The following is a 13,942-nucleotide window of genomic DNA, read 5'->3' as shown; positions in this document are numbered from 1 at the left end:
TTCTTCACATTGGAAAAGACGATTTATTCTCTTATTATAAACTAGTATGGGAACATACATTAGTTCATGAAAGACCGTCAAGAACATAGACTATTTTATTACAGCACATGAGCTATGGAACAAGTCGAAGTTCGTGGGGGCAGATGATCCCATCTGACCTTATTTTCCATCTCGACATCTCAACAAATTTGGCTGGTTTAATAATACCAAGCTCAACCTATAGAATAATTGAGTTCATCTCTAGGAGGTAGTACAGTTGTAAGTAAATTAGAGTACAAGTGTGGGGATAACTTCTTCTTCTCTTCTGTAGAACTGCTTACCCATTGAGTTGTGGATTCTTACCATTCTCCTGCTCGCCATCCATATGTTTAGGGTGCAAGAAACTTGGCTGGTTGGTTGAAGACAGCAGCCTTGCCCACATCCTGTCGGTAATCACTACTTTGTTCTGTCTTTCAATGATCCGCTGCAAATATCATAAACTTGGCTGCTTAGTTTGCTCTATGTTCTGCTACTGAGACTCTTTTTTATGTAACTATAGCAGAAGTAAAGTAAAGTATATGATATTGGCCTCACATTAAATGGTATGTAAGCATGTCTCCCGTTTACAGGCCCTACTGTGAATCCTGTGTATCCCGCCATTGCACCGTGAATCGCACTATGAGCAAGCAGGGTGCAGAATATGTTATCTGATGCAATGCTGGGAACTGCACGAATCATGTAAGTAGGATCTATGTATTTGAGATTTATTGTAATCTTCTTCTTTTTTTTGAAGTAGTCCTGGATCAACAAAAACTCTTTGTTAATCTCTATCTAAATCAATGAGTATTTGGTAGAGTTAAAGAGGAGGACGAACTTTGATTTGTTGGGATATCCATAACCCAACATCCTGGTGTAGCTTATTTCCCGAAGCATCTTGTTCATCTAGTTTATGCATGCTTTTCAAAATAAGTTCTTGTCCTGCCCCTTCAGCTATCACTATAACCATGTGTCCTTGTTCTTCTATACAATGCTCAATATATTCGAAGAGGCCTCCCTCTCCTTCAAGATAAAAGGGTGACTCTGGTATCAAGCAGCAATCAACATCTCTGCTTGCGAGAGTTGCATACATTGCAATAAACCCTTTGACAAAGAAGGGAATGGTTAATAATACACATTTTGGTCACGATTTCACACCCCAACTAGTGATGAAATGATTGAAGCTTACCACTGTTGCGACCCATCAACTTGACCAAACCTATGCAATTATCATTACTTTCTGATTCAACATGAGCAGCACTAATGGCACGTTGAGCTTCTTCAACGGCAGTGTCAAAACCAAATGACTTGTCAATGACCTGAAATAAGATAGAATTTGGACTTGCATCAATGTTCATAAGTGATCAACAAACAAGTTTACTGTATTATTACTGGAATGTCGTTATCGATGGTCTTTGGAATTCCGGCTACCGCAACTTTGAGGCCACGCCTCTTAATTTCCTGCATGAATGAGAAACATAAGTTTATGACATACAATACAAATACAAAATACAAATACAAAATACAAAATCTAACTGTAACAGCCCAAGTCCACCGCTAGCAGATATTGTCCTTTTTAGGCTTTTCCTTTCAGGCTTTTCCTCAAGGTTTTTAAAACGCGTCTGCTAGGGAGAGGTTTCCACACCCTTATAAAGAGTGTTTCGTTCTCCTCCCCAACCAACGTGCGATATCACACTAACCCACCTGCAATTAGCCAAACCAATGTGGATTACCTCAAAAATAGCAGCAGCTCCTTTCTGGGTTCCATCCCCTCCAAGTATATAGACCTGATTGATGCCTCTATGTTGAATGCTGTCAACAATCTTGGTGGTATTGTGGCCACCTCTTGAGGTCCCAAGGATGGTGCCTCCACGTTTATGGATGTTGTTCACCATTTTTGGTGTTAAAGGAATTGTATTCCTAGCGTAGAAGCCTTTGTACCCTGCCTATATGTTATTAGGTGAAACAACTGGGCGTTTTAGTGATGACATCAAATGGTGATTAAGGAAAGTTCAAAGCGTCTATAATCACCTCAATTCCAACAACTGTGCGGACGCCATACATGTGGTACAATCCACATACTATTTCCCTGATCACTGTATTAAGACCCGGACACAAACCACCACAAGTTACAATGCACGCATGAACTTCATCGGATTCAAAAAACACCTGAAAAAAGTGTTGAACTTTGATTACGATGATGACAGAGATTGTAGGGGGGGAAATGAAGATGAAGAAACATATGTTTAACCTTTTGTCGAGGTCCAGCTCGTCGAAAATGTGTCCCTCTAGGACTATTGTTCTGAACAACAACCTGTTTTGAACAAAATCTTAGAACAGATTGATCTCAAACTGTGAAGTTAGAAATGGGTCGCTTACATTTTGAGCAACAGCATCGTCCACGTTAACAAAATATTGCCTGATGAACACAAAATTCTGGTTAGTTTATGGATGGATGGATAGAGAAAAACTGTGTAACGGGCTACAGAGAAGGAACATACTTGACTGCAGAATAGGCAGGATTATCTTGTAAAGGATTAGGATACCCCTGAAAACAAGCAGATAAAATTACAAGTGGGATGGAAGGGAAAAACGACAAAAACATGGAATCAAAGTAGATTTTACAGCATGGATGAAGGATTAAGACATGTCTGAAATTTTGGAAGAAACAAACAGAGAAGAGAGAGGGTTACCGGAAGGTCAGGGAGATAATCAGTCAAGTGAGGGACATCTTCAAGAACATAATGAAAGCCGTTACCGAGGGAATCTCCATTAACGCCATTACAAGCCATCAGAGATGATCCACTGTTGTGAAAGCGGTGATGCAGCAGAAGTCAAAGGAAAGTAGGAGAAGAGAAGTTAGAAACGGAAACTGGAGAAGGTCAAAGAAGAAGGAAGAAGGGGAGGCATATATTTAAAGCAGAGGACGGTGGTGGGGTAGGCTGATCGGCGGCGATGTCAGATGGTGGTGACTTGCTGAATTTGAAAATGGGTATCAAAGGTCATGGCGTCTGGTGGATTGTAGAAGAAGTAAAAAAAAAAAAAAAAAAAAAAAAAAAAANGGATTGAAATGGAATATTCTTGAATCGTCCATGGTTCTTATTATTATTGGTGCGAACTGTGATGTTCTACCTAAGGCTCACGGACTACAACAGAATCTGAATCCATCTGTAATGGGTAAATTTTGTAACGTAATTAATGATGTGATTCAATTGTTTCTTAGAAAAAGGAAAGTTCGATGGAGAAAGAAGGGTTGACTTTTACTTCTAATAGTTGACCATTTGAAATATGTTGGTAACTTTAATGGATTGCCCAATTATATTGTAACATATGGTCTTAATCCATTGGAGATTTTGGGCCTCTTTTTTCTTCTTCTTTTCATTTTATATTATGTTTTTGTTTTAAAAGAGTATAATTTAATGGACATGGTTTGAAGCAGTGACACCAAAGAGCATGCTTGTCTTGGTCTGATCATGTTTCATGTCTGTCGAAGGAATGACACTTGCAATGGCCCCCTTGTTTTGTTCTAATTTATTTATTTTATTAAGTATGAAATTAAAGCATTTCTAGAATTAAATTTATTAAAAGAATTGGAAATTTATGAAGGCTAAGCGATTTAATTAAATTAATAAGAAACTAAGGCGATATACTAATCTTCTTCTACCGCACCCATCGTAGCCACCGTTTGGGTTTCTCTGCAAAACGAAACTCGAGCGAAAAGAAAAAAGATTCTCTAGGGTTCACTGCGACTGAGCTCCACCATGCACAGAATCGCCGGTTCACGACTCAGGTTGCTCAAGGTCAGTCAGTTCGTCCTATAATTTCCCTTTGGAAGAAATTTTACCAACTGTGAGACAGGAAATTGATGTGTTTTATGAATCTCTTTTGATAATTGAAGATGGGGTGCGTTAAAGATCTGTTTTTTTGTCTTTATGTTGGTTGCTGTTTGATGTGTTCTGTATGGGGTTTGGTTGTTATGATTGCAAGTTTTGATAACTTTTTGGATCGTGTATTGGTTTGGATGGTTCTTAGATGCTTAGAATGGAAAATGCTTGTGTTGCATCCACTCGTACGCTGGAGAGATGGGCTGGCATTTCGATTTCTTGATTGTGGGTTGATTCTTGCTTATGTGACTTACTGCCATTATCAATACAGTGATGGTTTCGTATTTTTTAACATGAAAATGGCTCTTCGTTTGGATGGAGTACGGGATACTGTCTTTGTAATCCTACTCTGAGCTAGGTTTATGTCTTCGAACTGCATTTCTCGCATCGTGTATCTCGCTTGAATGTATATTGAAATGGGTTCTCCTAGCATTGTTTTCTTTAACAGCTTTCAAGAGATTGAGAATTCTCGTGGAAATGAATTTCTAATAGAAAATTGTTAGAAAAATTCATTTCTGATTTTTTATTTTTGTAATGTAATTGCTTGGAATTAGAACCATGCGGCCAATTTGGGGGCCTCTAGGTTTGCAACATCCAGTGCAGTTGCTGCAAGACCGACATCTGGAGGCTTTTTCAGCTGGCTCACTGGAGAACGTTCGAGCTCTCTTCCCCCATTGGAAACACCTCTATCTGACATTACTCTACCACCACCATTGCCCGATCACGTAGAACCAAGCAAAACCAAGATTACGACTCTTCCTAATGGTGCGAGAATAGCTTCAGAAACTTCTTTGGTATGTATGGAGTTTAAAACACAACGTACATCTAAGCTTTTCTTGTTTTAATTTTTATAGTCAACTTATTTATTTATTGAACTGACAAGTTTTAGACTGGTTGGTTAACCAGAATCCTGCAGCCTCTATTGGGATATATCTTGATTGCGGTTCCATATATGAGACCCCATCGTCTTCTGGAGCATCACATTTGTTAGAAAGGTTGGCCTTCAAGAGTACAACAAACCGGAGCCATTTGCGCATTGTTAGGGAAGTAGAAGCTATTGGTGGTAACACAGGTGCCTCCGCTTCCCGGGAGCAAATGGGATACACTTTTGATGCCTTAAAGACATATGTTCCAGAAATGGTGGAATTGCTAGTAGACTGTGTCAGGAATCCTGTATTCTTGGATTGGGAAATCAAAGAAGAGGTAATAAATAATCTGTCTTCTAGTCACCTTTCTAGAATTTTGTCTGTACGAGAATCATGAATGAAAAATGGTAGTATTGGACTTCTGTGTCCATTGCCGATGTTTTGACTCCACGTGATCATACAGCTGCAAAAGTTGAAAGCAGAAATTGGAGAACTTTCAAATAACCCCCAGGGCTTACTTCTTGAGGCAATTCATTCTGCTGGGTATTCGGGTGCTCTTGCAAATCCTCTTGTAGCCCCAGAGTTTGCGTTGAGCAGATTGGACGGCACCATCTTGGAGGAATTTATTGCTGTGAGACCTTGCTTTCTTTTATAACTACTCTCATCTTTTTTTTCTCTTTTTCCTCCATATATCTTCTTTGCCTTCCTCAATATGAGAGAATTTCATTTCTTTGTTCCCTTTTCTGTTTTCCAGTACTTAAAGTTCCCACTTTTGGATTTCAGGAGAACTACACTGCCCCTAGAATGGTGCTTGCAGCATCTGGGGTTGAACATGAGGAGCTTTTATCCATTGCAGAACCTCTTCTATCTGACCTACCGAAAGTACCTAGCTTGAAAGTGCCAGAATCTGCCTATGTTGGAGGGGATTATCGTCGTCAAGCTGACTGTGGGGTGTGTATAAACTATAAATATGTTCTATATTATTTATTCATAATATACCTCCAGACCATGATTCAAACTTTGACTGAGGTACAATGGATGTGACTTGGATGAGTTTTATACTGAAACCCCATCTAAATGGCCAACCATTTGAAAATAACATGCGGTAGAAAAGAAAAGATAAACATCAAAGGATTGAATATTACTTGGCCAAAACAGGTCAGGTAATTTGGCGTTGATTCTTGTAAATGGCCGAGTAAATGATAAACTTGGTCCTTATACTATGATCTCACAGATATATTGTTTTCTATAGCTTCATTTTCATATATTCACGTCGGCTCTTGAATTTGAACAGAGCACACATGTTGCCCTGGCGTTTGAGGTTCCTGGTGGTTGGCATAAGGAGAAAGATGCCATTGTTTTGACTGTTCTTCAGGTACCTCATTTTCTTAACATCTAAAGATGTTTATTTTCCTGTTACACCAAAACATATTTATCAAATTGTGTTGTTGGATTGTTTTAAAAGATGGAATAGAAGCTTGATCGAGTACTCTCATAACATGCTTACCAAATTTTTCTTTGATGAATTCTAGTAACATCTCTCAGTCCTGCAGATGCTTATGGGAGGTGGTGGTTCATTTTCTGCTGGGGGGCCTGGAAAAGGCATGCACTCGAGGTTATGTAAGTATTTCATAGATTTCCTGTTTGCTTGTTCTTTTTACTAGTTTTCATCTTAGGTGCTTTATTCTCTCCTCAATTTATTGTTATTAATTTACATGTAGTTAATTTTTTTTTTTTCATTTGCTTTGGATTTGAAACAGACCTCCGAGTTTTGAATGAGTACCAGCAGATACAATCTTTTTCTGCATTTAACAGCATCTTCAATGACACGGGTCTGTTCGGCATTTATGCTAGCACTGTAAGGCACAATCTAACTATTAATTTTTTTTATTTTGTTTTTGTACTAATCCTTCATCAAGTTGATGATAGCTGCAAAATTTTGATTTCGTCTTAGCTTTATTTTATTTATTCATATTCTTACATATCATAGTTTCAATTGCGAATATCCAATCTGTGATGCAGGGTTCTAACTTTGTGGCCCAAGCAGTTGATATTGCTGCATCAGAACTAATCTCAATTGCAACTCCTGGACAAGGTTTGCAGAATTTCAATTTCATTTCTGTTTTAAAAAAAAAAAAAAAATTCTTTCTAATACTTCTTGCACTCTGTTTATTGTGCCAGTTTCCCAGGTGCAGCTTAACCGTGCCAAAGAGTCCACAAAATCTGCAGTTTTGATGAACCTAGAATCAAGGGTACTTCCTATCTTCTCTTTCTCTCAGGCATACCTCATTTTTGGGGTTGTTTTCACTTATGAACTTAAAGCGGAACCTTTCCTTTTAAAGAGAAGGAAATAAAGAAAAGCAAGCTAACACCTTATATATATTGCAGACGATAGTGTCCGAGGATATTGGAAGGCAGATTTTAACATATGGAGAGAGGTATATTTTATGATTGAACCTACCTTTAAATTTTTAGGCGTTTTTTCTTCTAAAACAATTGCATACTTCCAACCTTTTTTTTTTTCTTATTTCTTGCAACTCCATGGCCCTTGTCCTCTGCAATATTTAAGTTATAGGGTCATGTTTTTTAATATTGCAGGAAACCTGTAGAGCACTTCTTAAAAGCTGTAGACTCGATCACTTTGAACGATATTACTAACATTGCCCAGAAAGTTATATCGTCTCCTCTAACAATGGCATCCTATGGAGATGGTAATCTTCGACGAATTAACCATTCTTGATGTAATTATATCTTAATGACTGACATCTTGAATCTTCATTGTCATCGTTGCAGTTATTAATGTCCCAACCTACGAGTCTGTCAACAGCAGATTTCACAGCAAATGAGATACCTGCACATTTTAAAGCTCACCATTTCTGATACTTGTGTTCATGTTGTTCTTTGCCACGGAAGCAGTTTCAACTCCGCTCCACCATTCGCAATAAAATTTTGAATAATTGAATGTCTTATACTGTTTGTTTTCAATTCATTGAGTTGCTCCTTGTGACTTGTGGAGGAGTTTTTGACGTATTTATTTGAATGATACCCTGCCCATTTTTTCCCTTCACATCTTTAAATCTTGTAATGATTTAGATAAATTATTATATAATACCATCTTCGATCAAACCAAAATAATAAATTTTGTGAATATTTTTATTTGATGAAAGAATATTATTTTACAGTACCATTATATGCGTCTAAATACTTAAAATAATACATTCCTAATTAGTGAAAAAAAATATATTATTTTCGGGACGTGAATGTATATTTTTATGTCAATTTTCCTCTCTGAATTCCGTTCAATGGGAAACGTCATTGATTTCTCTCACACGTCGGTTGGGTCGCCATTTCTGTGTATACCATAATATGATTCAATCAACTCGAAGCAACTCTAAGATAGGATAGAGGAGCAGGCAACATATTGTTCTTCCTTGGACATACGTACTCTTGTGGTTACAAGGATTTTCGTGACCGATGAAACGAGCAACTTTTTCGGCAGCAAGGGGATGACATGACATACCCTTAGCCCACTTCCTGTGACCAAAGATGACAGGTTGTTAAGCCTGAACAGCATGACAAGAAGGTATCCATTGGTTTTAAGAGCTTTTGTACCAAATGGATAGAAATTAAAATACTAACCACTTCCAATGGTCGGTGCTGAGAAGGAGATGGAACTACAATTGCTGTGCTTCTGTGCATCAAACCCACATGATGCTGGGAGATTGACGCATCTGAGAAATCACTTCTGATGGATCGAAAGGCCTCCGAACTTCCAGCAAAGGCTGATCTCTCGGAGGTTCCCCGCTCGATAATTCTATGCCTTGAATGGACCCCGTTCAGCCCAGCAGTTGCAACAGCATCTGCCTACAGCAATTAGGATGAAGTTTAAACCAGAAGGATAATAAGAGTTCACACAACTAGTTTTAGTAGCACCAATGAAGAGGGAAACATGATTTAGTACTATATGGAAACCAGACAACAGCAATCACAATGAAGTTTAAATAAATAAGATAAGATAATTCCATAAAAGAGGAAAACATCCGGAAGAGTACTGAATGCAGCAACTAGGATGACTGTAAAACCAAAACCATGAGCAAATTTACGCACCAAAAGATGAGAGAAACATGATTAGCACCATATGGACGAGTGTTATAACTCATAACCAACTTTTAGTAGTGTGAAATCCCACATTGGTTGGAGAGGGGAACGAAGCATTCCTTAAAAGGGTGTGGAAGCCTCTCCCCTAGTAGACACGTTTTAAAACCATGAGACTGACGGTGATACGTAATGTGCCAAAACAAACAATATCTTCTAGCAGTGGGCTAGGGTTATTATAAGTAGTCTATTGCTAACTCTAGTTCGAAGAAAGTTATGGTTCCTACCAAGCATCCTCATGGGTATTATTCTACATCAGCCTGATCACAGATGTTAGTAAAGAGGCAAACAACAGACATTCAGCTTAGATATGGACAGATTTTCATACATCAGAGATGCCTTTGATGTGAACGATGATGATTGTTATATCATCTGTCCGGTTTTCATGCCTCAACCATAGCTTGTATGACTCTCCAGCAATGGCAGCGCAAGCATCTCGTGGGTCGGTGTACCTCGCAGCCTAAATGAAGAAAGTGCATAACAATACAACATTCACAATTAAGAAGAAATGATCTTTCAGAAATAGTAAAGCATGCATAAATTACACTAATAACAACAAAAGAAAATCCTGTAGGAAATGTCGTTAACCAAACATTGAAACTAAAGGTGAACTGAGTTGAGATACGTACCATATCGACAATTGCTTGACTCGTAAGGAACTCGAACACTCCATCGCTTGCAACAACGAAGAAAAGATGGTTTTGAGTGAGCTGAAGTACTGAAATCTCAGGGACAGCAGTGACACCAATCTTCTCGGCTGTACTATCTCCAACACTCCGAGTGAATGCAGTACCAGGATAGAAGCTATTAGGCAACCACAGCCGAGGTGGATCATTTCCCTGGCTCTCCTCATCACCCCATATCTGAATACCCGGATCCTTATGCCCTTCAATTTGATCAATTGTCATCACAGTAGCCCCGGCCAGCTTTACTCTCTCGCATTCATCCTTCCTAAAAGGTGTTTGATCATTGGACATGTCCTTAGCAATAATTCGATTCCCATCTTTAACAGCTATCACTGCCCTCGAATCACCCACATTCGCAACGTAAAGCATATTCCCAACAACAAGAACAGTAATAGCAGTTGTGCCACTCAAGGAATCATCGATCTTGCTCTTATGCAACTCATCATTCGTGGTAAAAAAGGCCGCATTATAAGCTCTAACGGGATCTTGCGACAACGCTGAATCTTTACATAGTATTTGCACGACCCTTTCCTTAACGAAATTCGAACACTCCGATCCGTATTGACCATGCCCATCAAAAACACCGAAGAAATGGATATTTGGGTTACCTCGAATTTTCGTACTAACACAGACGCTATCTTGGTTTCCTTTATCAGGGGAATCAGGGTAGTAGCCGCGCTGGGTCAGGAGCGAGTACTCCATATAGTAGTTGTGAGAAGGCACACGAACACACTCCAATGACCTTCCCGTTAGTATATGTTTCCCCCGTGAACCACACGGCGAGGCATCACAAAATTGGGCCATATCGCTTTCAGAAGACGCCGTGTAGCGATTGCAAGTACAGCACTTTCCCAGAACACAACCCATGCTCTGTAATAAAACAGAGAAATCGAAAACAGAGCTGATGAAAAGCACAGAAAATACAGCGACCCAGATTACAATGCCGATGAGGAAATCGCAAATCAAAGGACCCAGGACCGCAAAGTGGGGGTCATCCGTGAAAAATCCGAAAAACGCATGATAAGGAACGAAATTCAGGCCAAGAACCAGGTTTCTAACGAGAAAAATAGCATCTCAGATTCTCAATGTCGCCACAGGTCCAATGATAAGCAACCCCTCAAACCGTCGAACGAAAATGATTTTCAGAGAAACCCAAGAAAGAAAGAACGAAAAAAAAAAAAAAAAAAACTCGAAAAGGGGAAGAGACGCAAAACAACCGCAATGGGGTTTTGAAAAAGGAAGAATGGGAATTACCCTTTTGGGCGATTAAGGCGAAGAACGAAAAAGCAGAACAAAGAATGAAGAAATTAAAGAAATGGGAAAGGAAAGCAAAAGGCGAAGAAGTGAAGGGAAGGGTTTTGTTTTAATGGGGAGAAAAATGAGTTTCGTCAACCGAAGAGGGAGTCACTGCAGATTGGGTGCGTGCATGGAAGGGTTGGGCCTCCCAAGAAAACACTCCCCATTCCCCAACACATTCTTCTTCTGCAGCTTATAACACAACCTCCAAAACTCTGTGACCCTAAATTTAGAAGAGTGAAGGGGCATCCACATCAATTTTTTGTTGATATTTTGATGAACATCCAGTGTTGGGAAGCTGTTCAATATTCTTATCAACTTCTTCGTTGCCTCTTTTCTTGCGTTCCAAACAATTCGTTTCATTTTTCATCCCTTCCTTCCTCTATTTTGCAATCACATAACACAAACCAATCAAAATCCAATCTTATTCTAAATATATATACATAAGTTTGGTCCCAATTGTTGGGAATTTCTTGCATGACCCTCACCCATATGGGTGTGGTATCATCACGGTCACCTCTTCAACCATTTAAAGCCTTCGTCTTTATAAACTTTTAAACAAAAAGCTTGAAATTTATGAATCAAAAGTCTCACTTCTTTAGAGAACCTTCATTATATCATTGTATTTGTCTTCACTCTCAACTAAACAAGAATTTTAGTTTTTTTTTTTTTTTTTTAAGCACAATATTAAAAATTTAATCTAAAAGAGTTTTTTTTTTTTTTTTTTTTTTCAAGTTTTGGAAATTGAGTGATGTTTTTTAAATAAAGGATAAAGTTCAAGTATTTTCTATTATTTAGTTAGTCGAGGTTACAAACAATTTTAAGAAGGTGGGACCCACCAAAGGCAGGCAAGACTATCGGACGGCTACGATTGCATGGGGAAAATGATTGTGGATACAGCGAATCAGAGCTCCCATCTGCCACGTTTCATTGGGTCCGACTCCGAACGAGTCTTGTGGATTAACACTCGTTCGATCAAATCGAAATCAACGGCTCACAATACGTTAGGTGGGACCACCAAAACTCAATCATACGGATCCGGTCCTACCGCGGGTCCCACAAAAAAGCGGTTTTGCAAATTGCAACTTCCAAACACTACCATATATAAACCTCTCCCAACTTCAGGTTCGAACGACACGGAAGCTGTGAAAGAGCCAGAAAAAACGAAAAATACAGAGGGAATTTGATTGCTTCAGATCCAAAATGTCGTGGCAATCTTACATTGATGATCAATTGATGTATGATGTAGATGGCCATCATCTCCAAGCCGCTGCTATAATCGGGAACGACGGTGCTGTTTGGGCTCAGAGCCCTGCTTTCCCCAAGGTTTTCCTCTTTCCTCTTATCAAATCCCGCATTTCTCGTTTTGTTCCGAAATAATTCTATGTCATTGTTGTTTTTTCTCCCCATCCTTTTTGTTGTTTTAGGCGTTTTTGATCCATCAGGCTCCGTGAGTATGCCGAAAATCGATCGTCTACATCGTTTGTTATGATCAGAGTATTACTGAACCTTCAGTTTTCTAGGTTTTTTGATTGCTTTGTTGAGATGATTCCAGATTATTTTCTGTTGTTTTGGTTCTTGTTAACTTGCAATGAGCGTATGTAAGAATATGGATCAGAAAGTTGAAATTTATGTTTAGTTCCAGCAGGAATTTGAGGGAATCTGTTTCAGATATGTATAGTTATGTTGGGATTGGAAACTTCGTGTTCGCAATTGTTCTTATTGTTAAGCGATTGGAAACTTCGTGTTCGCAATTGTTCTTATTGTTAAGCGATTGGAAACTTCGTATAAGCAATTGTTCTTATTGTTAAGTGATTGGAAAGTTCGTATTCGCAATGTTGTTGGCTAGTAGTAGTATCTCGGACGAATAAATATTTGTCTTCTTTGGGCGATTATTGTAGTTCAAGCCAGAAGAGATGTCTGCCATTATGAAGGATTTTGATGAGCCTGGATCTCTTGCCCCGACTGGTTTGCACCTTGCTGGATCAAAGTACATGGTTATCCAGGGGGAATCTGGAGCTGTTATCCGTGGAAAGAAGGTTCGCCTTGGCACCTGAAATCTTCCCATGGTTGTCTTTGAATGTTATTATAATCGATCCTCAATGTTGATGATATATTTCATAGGCTGTCAACTTCTTTCAACAAATCAACAAAACATGAGTGGCAGCTTCTCTTCTGATGAAGCTTTCTTGGAACATCGCTTTTTCTGGGTGATTTGTGTGTTTATCTTTCTTATTTTCATCCATTTGACAGGGCACTTCTGGGATCACTGTAAAGAAAACAAACCAAGCACTCGTTTTTGGGTTATATGATGAACCCATGACTCCAGGACAGTGCAACATGATTGTCGAGAAGTTGGGAGATTACCTGATTGATCAAGGCATGTAATTTTCATCTTAATTTCATTCTTCTTTTCTACTCATAATTGGGACTTTTAGCTGGTGTCCTGCTATTTATAGCTGTGAACTCAGTTGTTACACAAAGTAACAGTGTGAAGAATCAGGATGAATAGCAAGAGTGTGGTCAATTTTGGTCGCTGATTTCTACCCATTCCATGTATTTTGGCTTATATTTTTGTGTGTATTTGCGAATACACTACTTCACATATGAGTTTTTGAAAGTATTTCACGTTATGAGCTTGTACGTATCCCTGTTTTGGTTTTGATATAAATATGAAATTTGTGATCACTCTCGGTTATTACTCTACTTTAATTGTAATGATAAAGTGTTCATACCATTCAAAAATTTTAAAAATATCTTTAAAATGTTTCTTTTAAAGAAATTCAAAAATATTATTCCTGTTACATCTCAAGAATACTGACTATATTATGGAAGATGTATGACTTTTAAAAATTTTATGTAGTCTTTAAATTGAAACTTTTTAGAAAAAATATAAATTTTATAAATATTTTTATTAATTTAGTAAGCATTATTCTGTTTATTTGTGTGAATGTTAATAATGTAAATATTATTTATTCATGCGATGTAACGGCACCATTTGGTTATATGGCATTTTCGTAATTATGAACGTGTAAGGATG

The 13,942-nt window shown here is 38.4% G+C and overlaps 4 protein-coding genes across 6 annotated transcripts; 2 read left to right on the top strand and 2 right to left on the bottom strand.

The window, feature by feature from the left end:
- Positions 1-59: 59 nt before the first annotated feature.
- LOC111788689 (ATP-dependent 6-phosphofructokinase 3-like) lies at positions 60-3,061 on the bottom strand. The gene is made up of 11 exons (XM_023669125.1): positions 2,709-3,061; positions 2,517-2,563; positions 2,395-2,434; positions 2,267-2,329; positions 2,047-2,184; positions 1,749-1,961; positions 1,408-1,476; positions 1,205-1,334; positions 854-1,119; positions 574-777; positions 60-463 (listed from the first exon to the last, which is right to left on the bottom strand). The coding sequence occupies exons 1-11, from the start codon at positions 2,805-2,807 to the stop codon at positions 317-319; spliced, it is 1,416 nt and encodes a 471-aa protein (XP_023524893.1). The 5' UTR covers positions 2,808-3,061; the 3' UTR covers positions 60-316.
- A 605-nt stretch (positions 3,062-3,666) lies between these two features.
- LOC111788688 (mitochondrial-processing peptidase subunit alpha-like) lies at positions 3,667-7,832 on the top strand. The gene is made up of 13 exons (XM_023669124.1): positions 3,667-3,815; positions 4,454-4,693; positions 4,806-5,102; positions 5,229-5,396; positions 5,549-5,716; positions 6,060-6,140; positions 6,319-6,385; positions 6,526-6,623; positions 6,788-6,860; positions 6,947-7,017; positions 7,154-7,203; positions 7,364-7,476; positions 7,559-7,832. Exons 1-13 carry the CDS (start codon positions 3,777-3,779, stop codon positions 7,609-7,611), a joined length of 1,518 nt encoding a protein of 505 aa, XP_023524892.1. The 5' UTR covers positions 3,667-3,776; the 3' UTR covers positions 7,612-7,832.
- A 65-nt stretch (positions 7,833-7,897) lies between these two features.
- Positions 7,898-11,051, bottom strand: LOC111788690 (probable protein phosphatase 2C 35). Of its 2 annotated transcripts, XM_023669126.1 has the most exons (4): positions 9,550-11,049; positions 9,249-9,380; positions 8,405-8,629; positions 7,898-8,299 (listed from the first exon to the last, which is right to left on the bottom strand). In XM_023669126.1, the coding sequence occupies exons 1-4, from the start codon at positions 10,471-10,473 to the stop codon at positions 8,288-8,290; spliced, it is 1,293 nt and encodes a 430-aa protein (XP_023524894.1). In that variant the 5' UTR covers positions 10,474-11,049; the 3' UTR covers positions 7,898-8,287. The 2 variants fall into 2 exon arrangements, with proteins under 2 accessions (XP_023524894.1, XP_023524896.1); XM_023669128.1 differs by lacking the exon at positions 7,898-8,299 and having other exon boundaries at positions 8,476-8,625; positions 9,550-11,051.
- Positions 11,052-12,046: 995 nt separating this feature from the next.
- Positions 12,047-13,545, top strand: LOC111788697 (profilin-like). 2 transcript variants are annotated; one of them, XM_023669139.1, is made up of 3 exons: positions 12,047-12,228; positions 12,804-12,941; positions 13,156-13,545. In XM_023669139.1, exons 1-3 carry the CDS (start codon positions 12,106-12,108, stop codon positions 13,288-13,290), a joined length of 396 nt encoding a protein of 131 aa, XP_023524907.1. In that variant the 5' UTR covers positions 12,047-12,105; the 3' UTR covers positions 13,291-13,545. The 2 variants fall into 2 exon arrangements, with proteins under 2 accessions (XP_023524907.1, XP_023524908.1); XM_023669140.1 differs by lacking the exon at positions 13,156-13,545 and adding an exon at positions 13,027-13,143.
- The last annotated feature ends 397 nt before the right edge of the window (positions 13,546-13,942 follow it).

The sequence above is a fragment of the Cucurbita pepo genome, chromosome LG02, assembly GCF_002806865.2.
Source record: "Cucurbita pepo subsp. pepo cultivar mu-cu-16 chromosome LG02, ASM280686v2, whole genome shotgun sequence".
In the NCBI taxonomy this organism is placed as follows: domain Eukaryota; kingdom Viridiplantae; phylum Streptophyta; class Magnoliopsida; order Cucurbitales; family Cucurbitaceae; genus Cucurbita; species Cucurbita pepo.
The sequence above is the reverse complement of the archived record's forward strand: the minus strand, read 5'-3'. Positions and strand labels throughout refer to the sequence as shown.

Excerpts from the sequence above, each read along its gene's own strand:
- LOC111788689 (XM_023669125.1), bottom strand. The coding sequence starts at position 2,807 with ATGGCTTGTAATGGCGTTAATGGAGATTCCCTCGGTAACGGCTTTCAT. Across the intron at positions 2,564-2,708 it reads ATTATCTCCCTGACCTTCCG|GGGTATCCTAATCCTTTACA; the intron begins GTAACCCTCTCT and ends GCTTGTTTTCAG. Across the intron at positions 2,435-2,516 it reads CCTGCCTATTCTGCAGTCAA|GCAATATTTTGTTAACGTGG; the intron begins GTATGTTCCTTC and ends TGTGTTCATCAG.
- LOC111788688 (XM_023669124.1), top strand. The coding sequence starts at position 3,777 with ATGCACAGAATCGCCGGTTCACGACTCAGGTTGCTCAAG. Across the intron at positions 6,624-6,787 it reads TCGGCATTTATGCTAGCACT|GGTTCTAACTTTGTGGCCCA; the intron begins GTAAGGCACAAT and ends TCTGTGATGCAG. Across the intron at positions 7,204-7,363 it reads ATTTTAACATATGGAGAGAG|GAAACCTGTAGAGCACTTCT; the intron begins GTATATTTTATG and ends TTAATATTGCAG.
- LOC111788690 (XM_023669126.1), bottom strand. The coding sequence starts at position 10,473 with ATGGGTTGTGTTCTGGGAAAGTGCTGTACTTGCAATCGCTACACGGCG. Across the intron at positions 9,381-9,549 it reads GTCAAGCAATTGTCGATATG|GCTGCGAGGTACACCGACCC; the intron begins GTACGTATCTCA and ends TTCTTCATTTAG. Across the intron at positions 8,630-9,248 it reads ACATCAAAGGCATCTCTGAT|GCAGATGCTGTTGCAACTGC; the intron begins GTATGAAAATCT and ends TAATTGCTGTAG.
- LOC111788697 (XM_023669139.1), top strand. The coding sequence starts at position 12,106 with ATGTCGTGGCAATCTTACATTGATGATCAATTGATGTATGATGTAGAT. Across the intron at positions 12,229-12,803 it reads AGAGCCCTGCTTTCCCCAAG|TTCAAGCCAGAAGAGATGTC; the intron begins GTTTTCCTCTTT and ends CGATTATTGTAG. Across the intron at positions 12,942-13,155 it reads CTGTTATCCGTGGAAAGAAG|GGCACTTCTGGGATCACTGT; the intron begins GTTCGCCTTGGC and ends TCCATTTGACAG.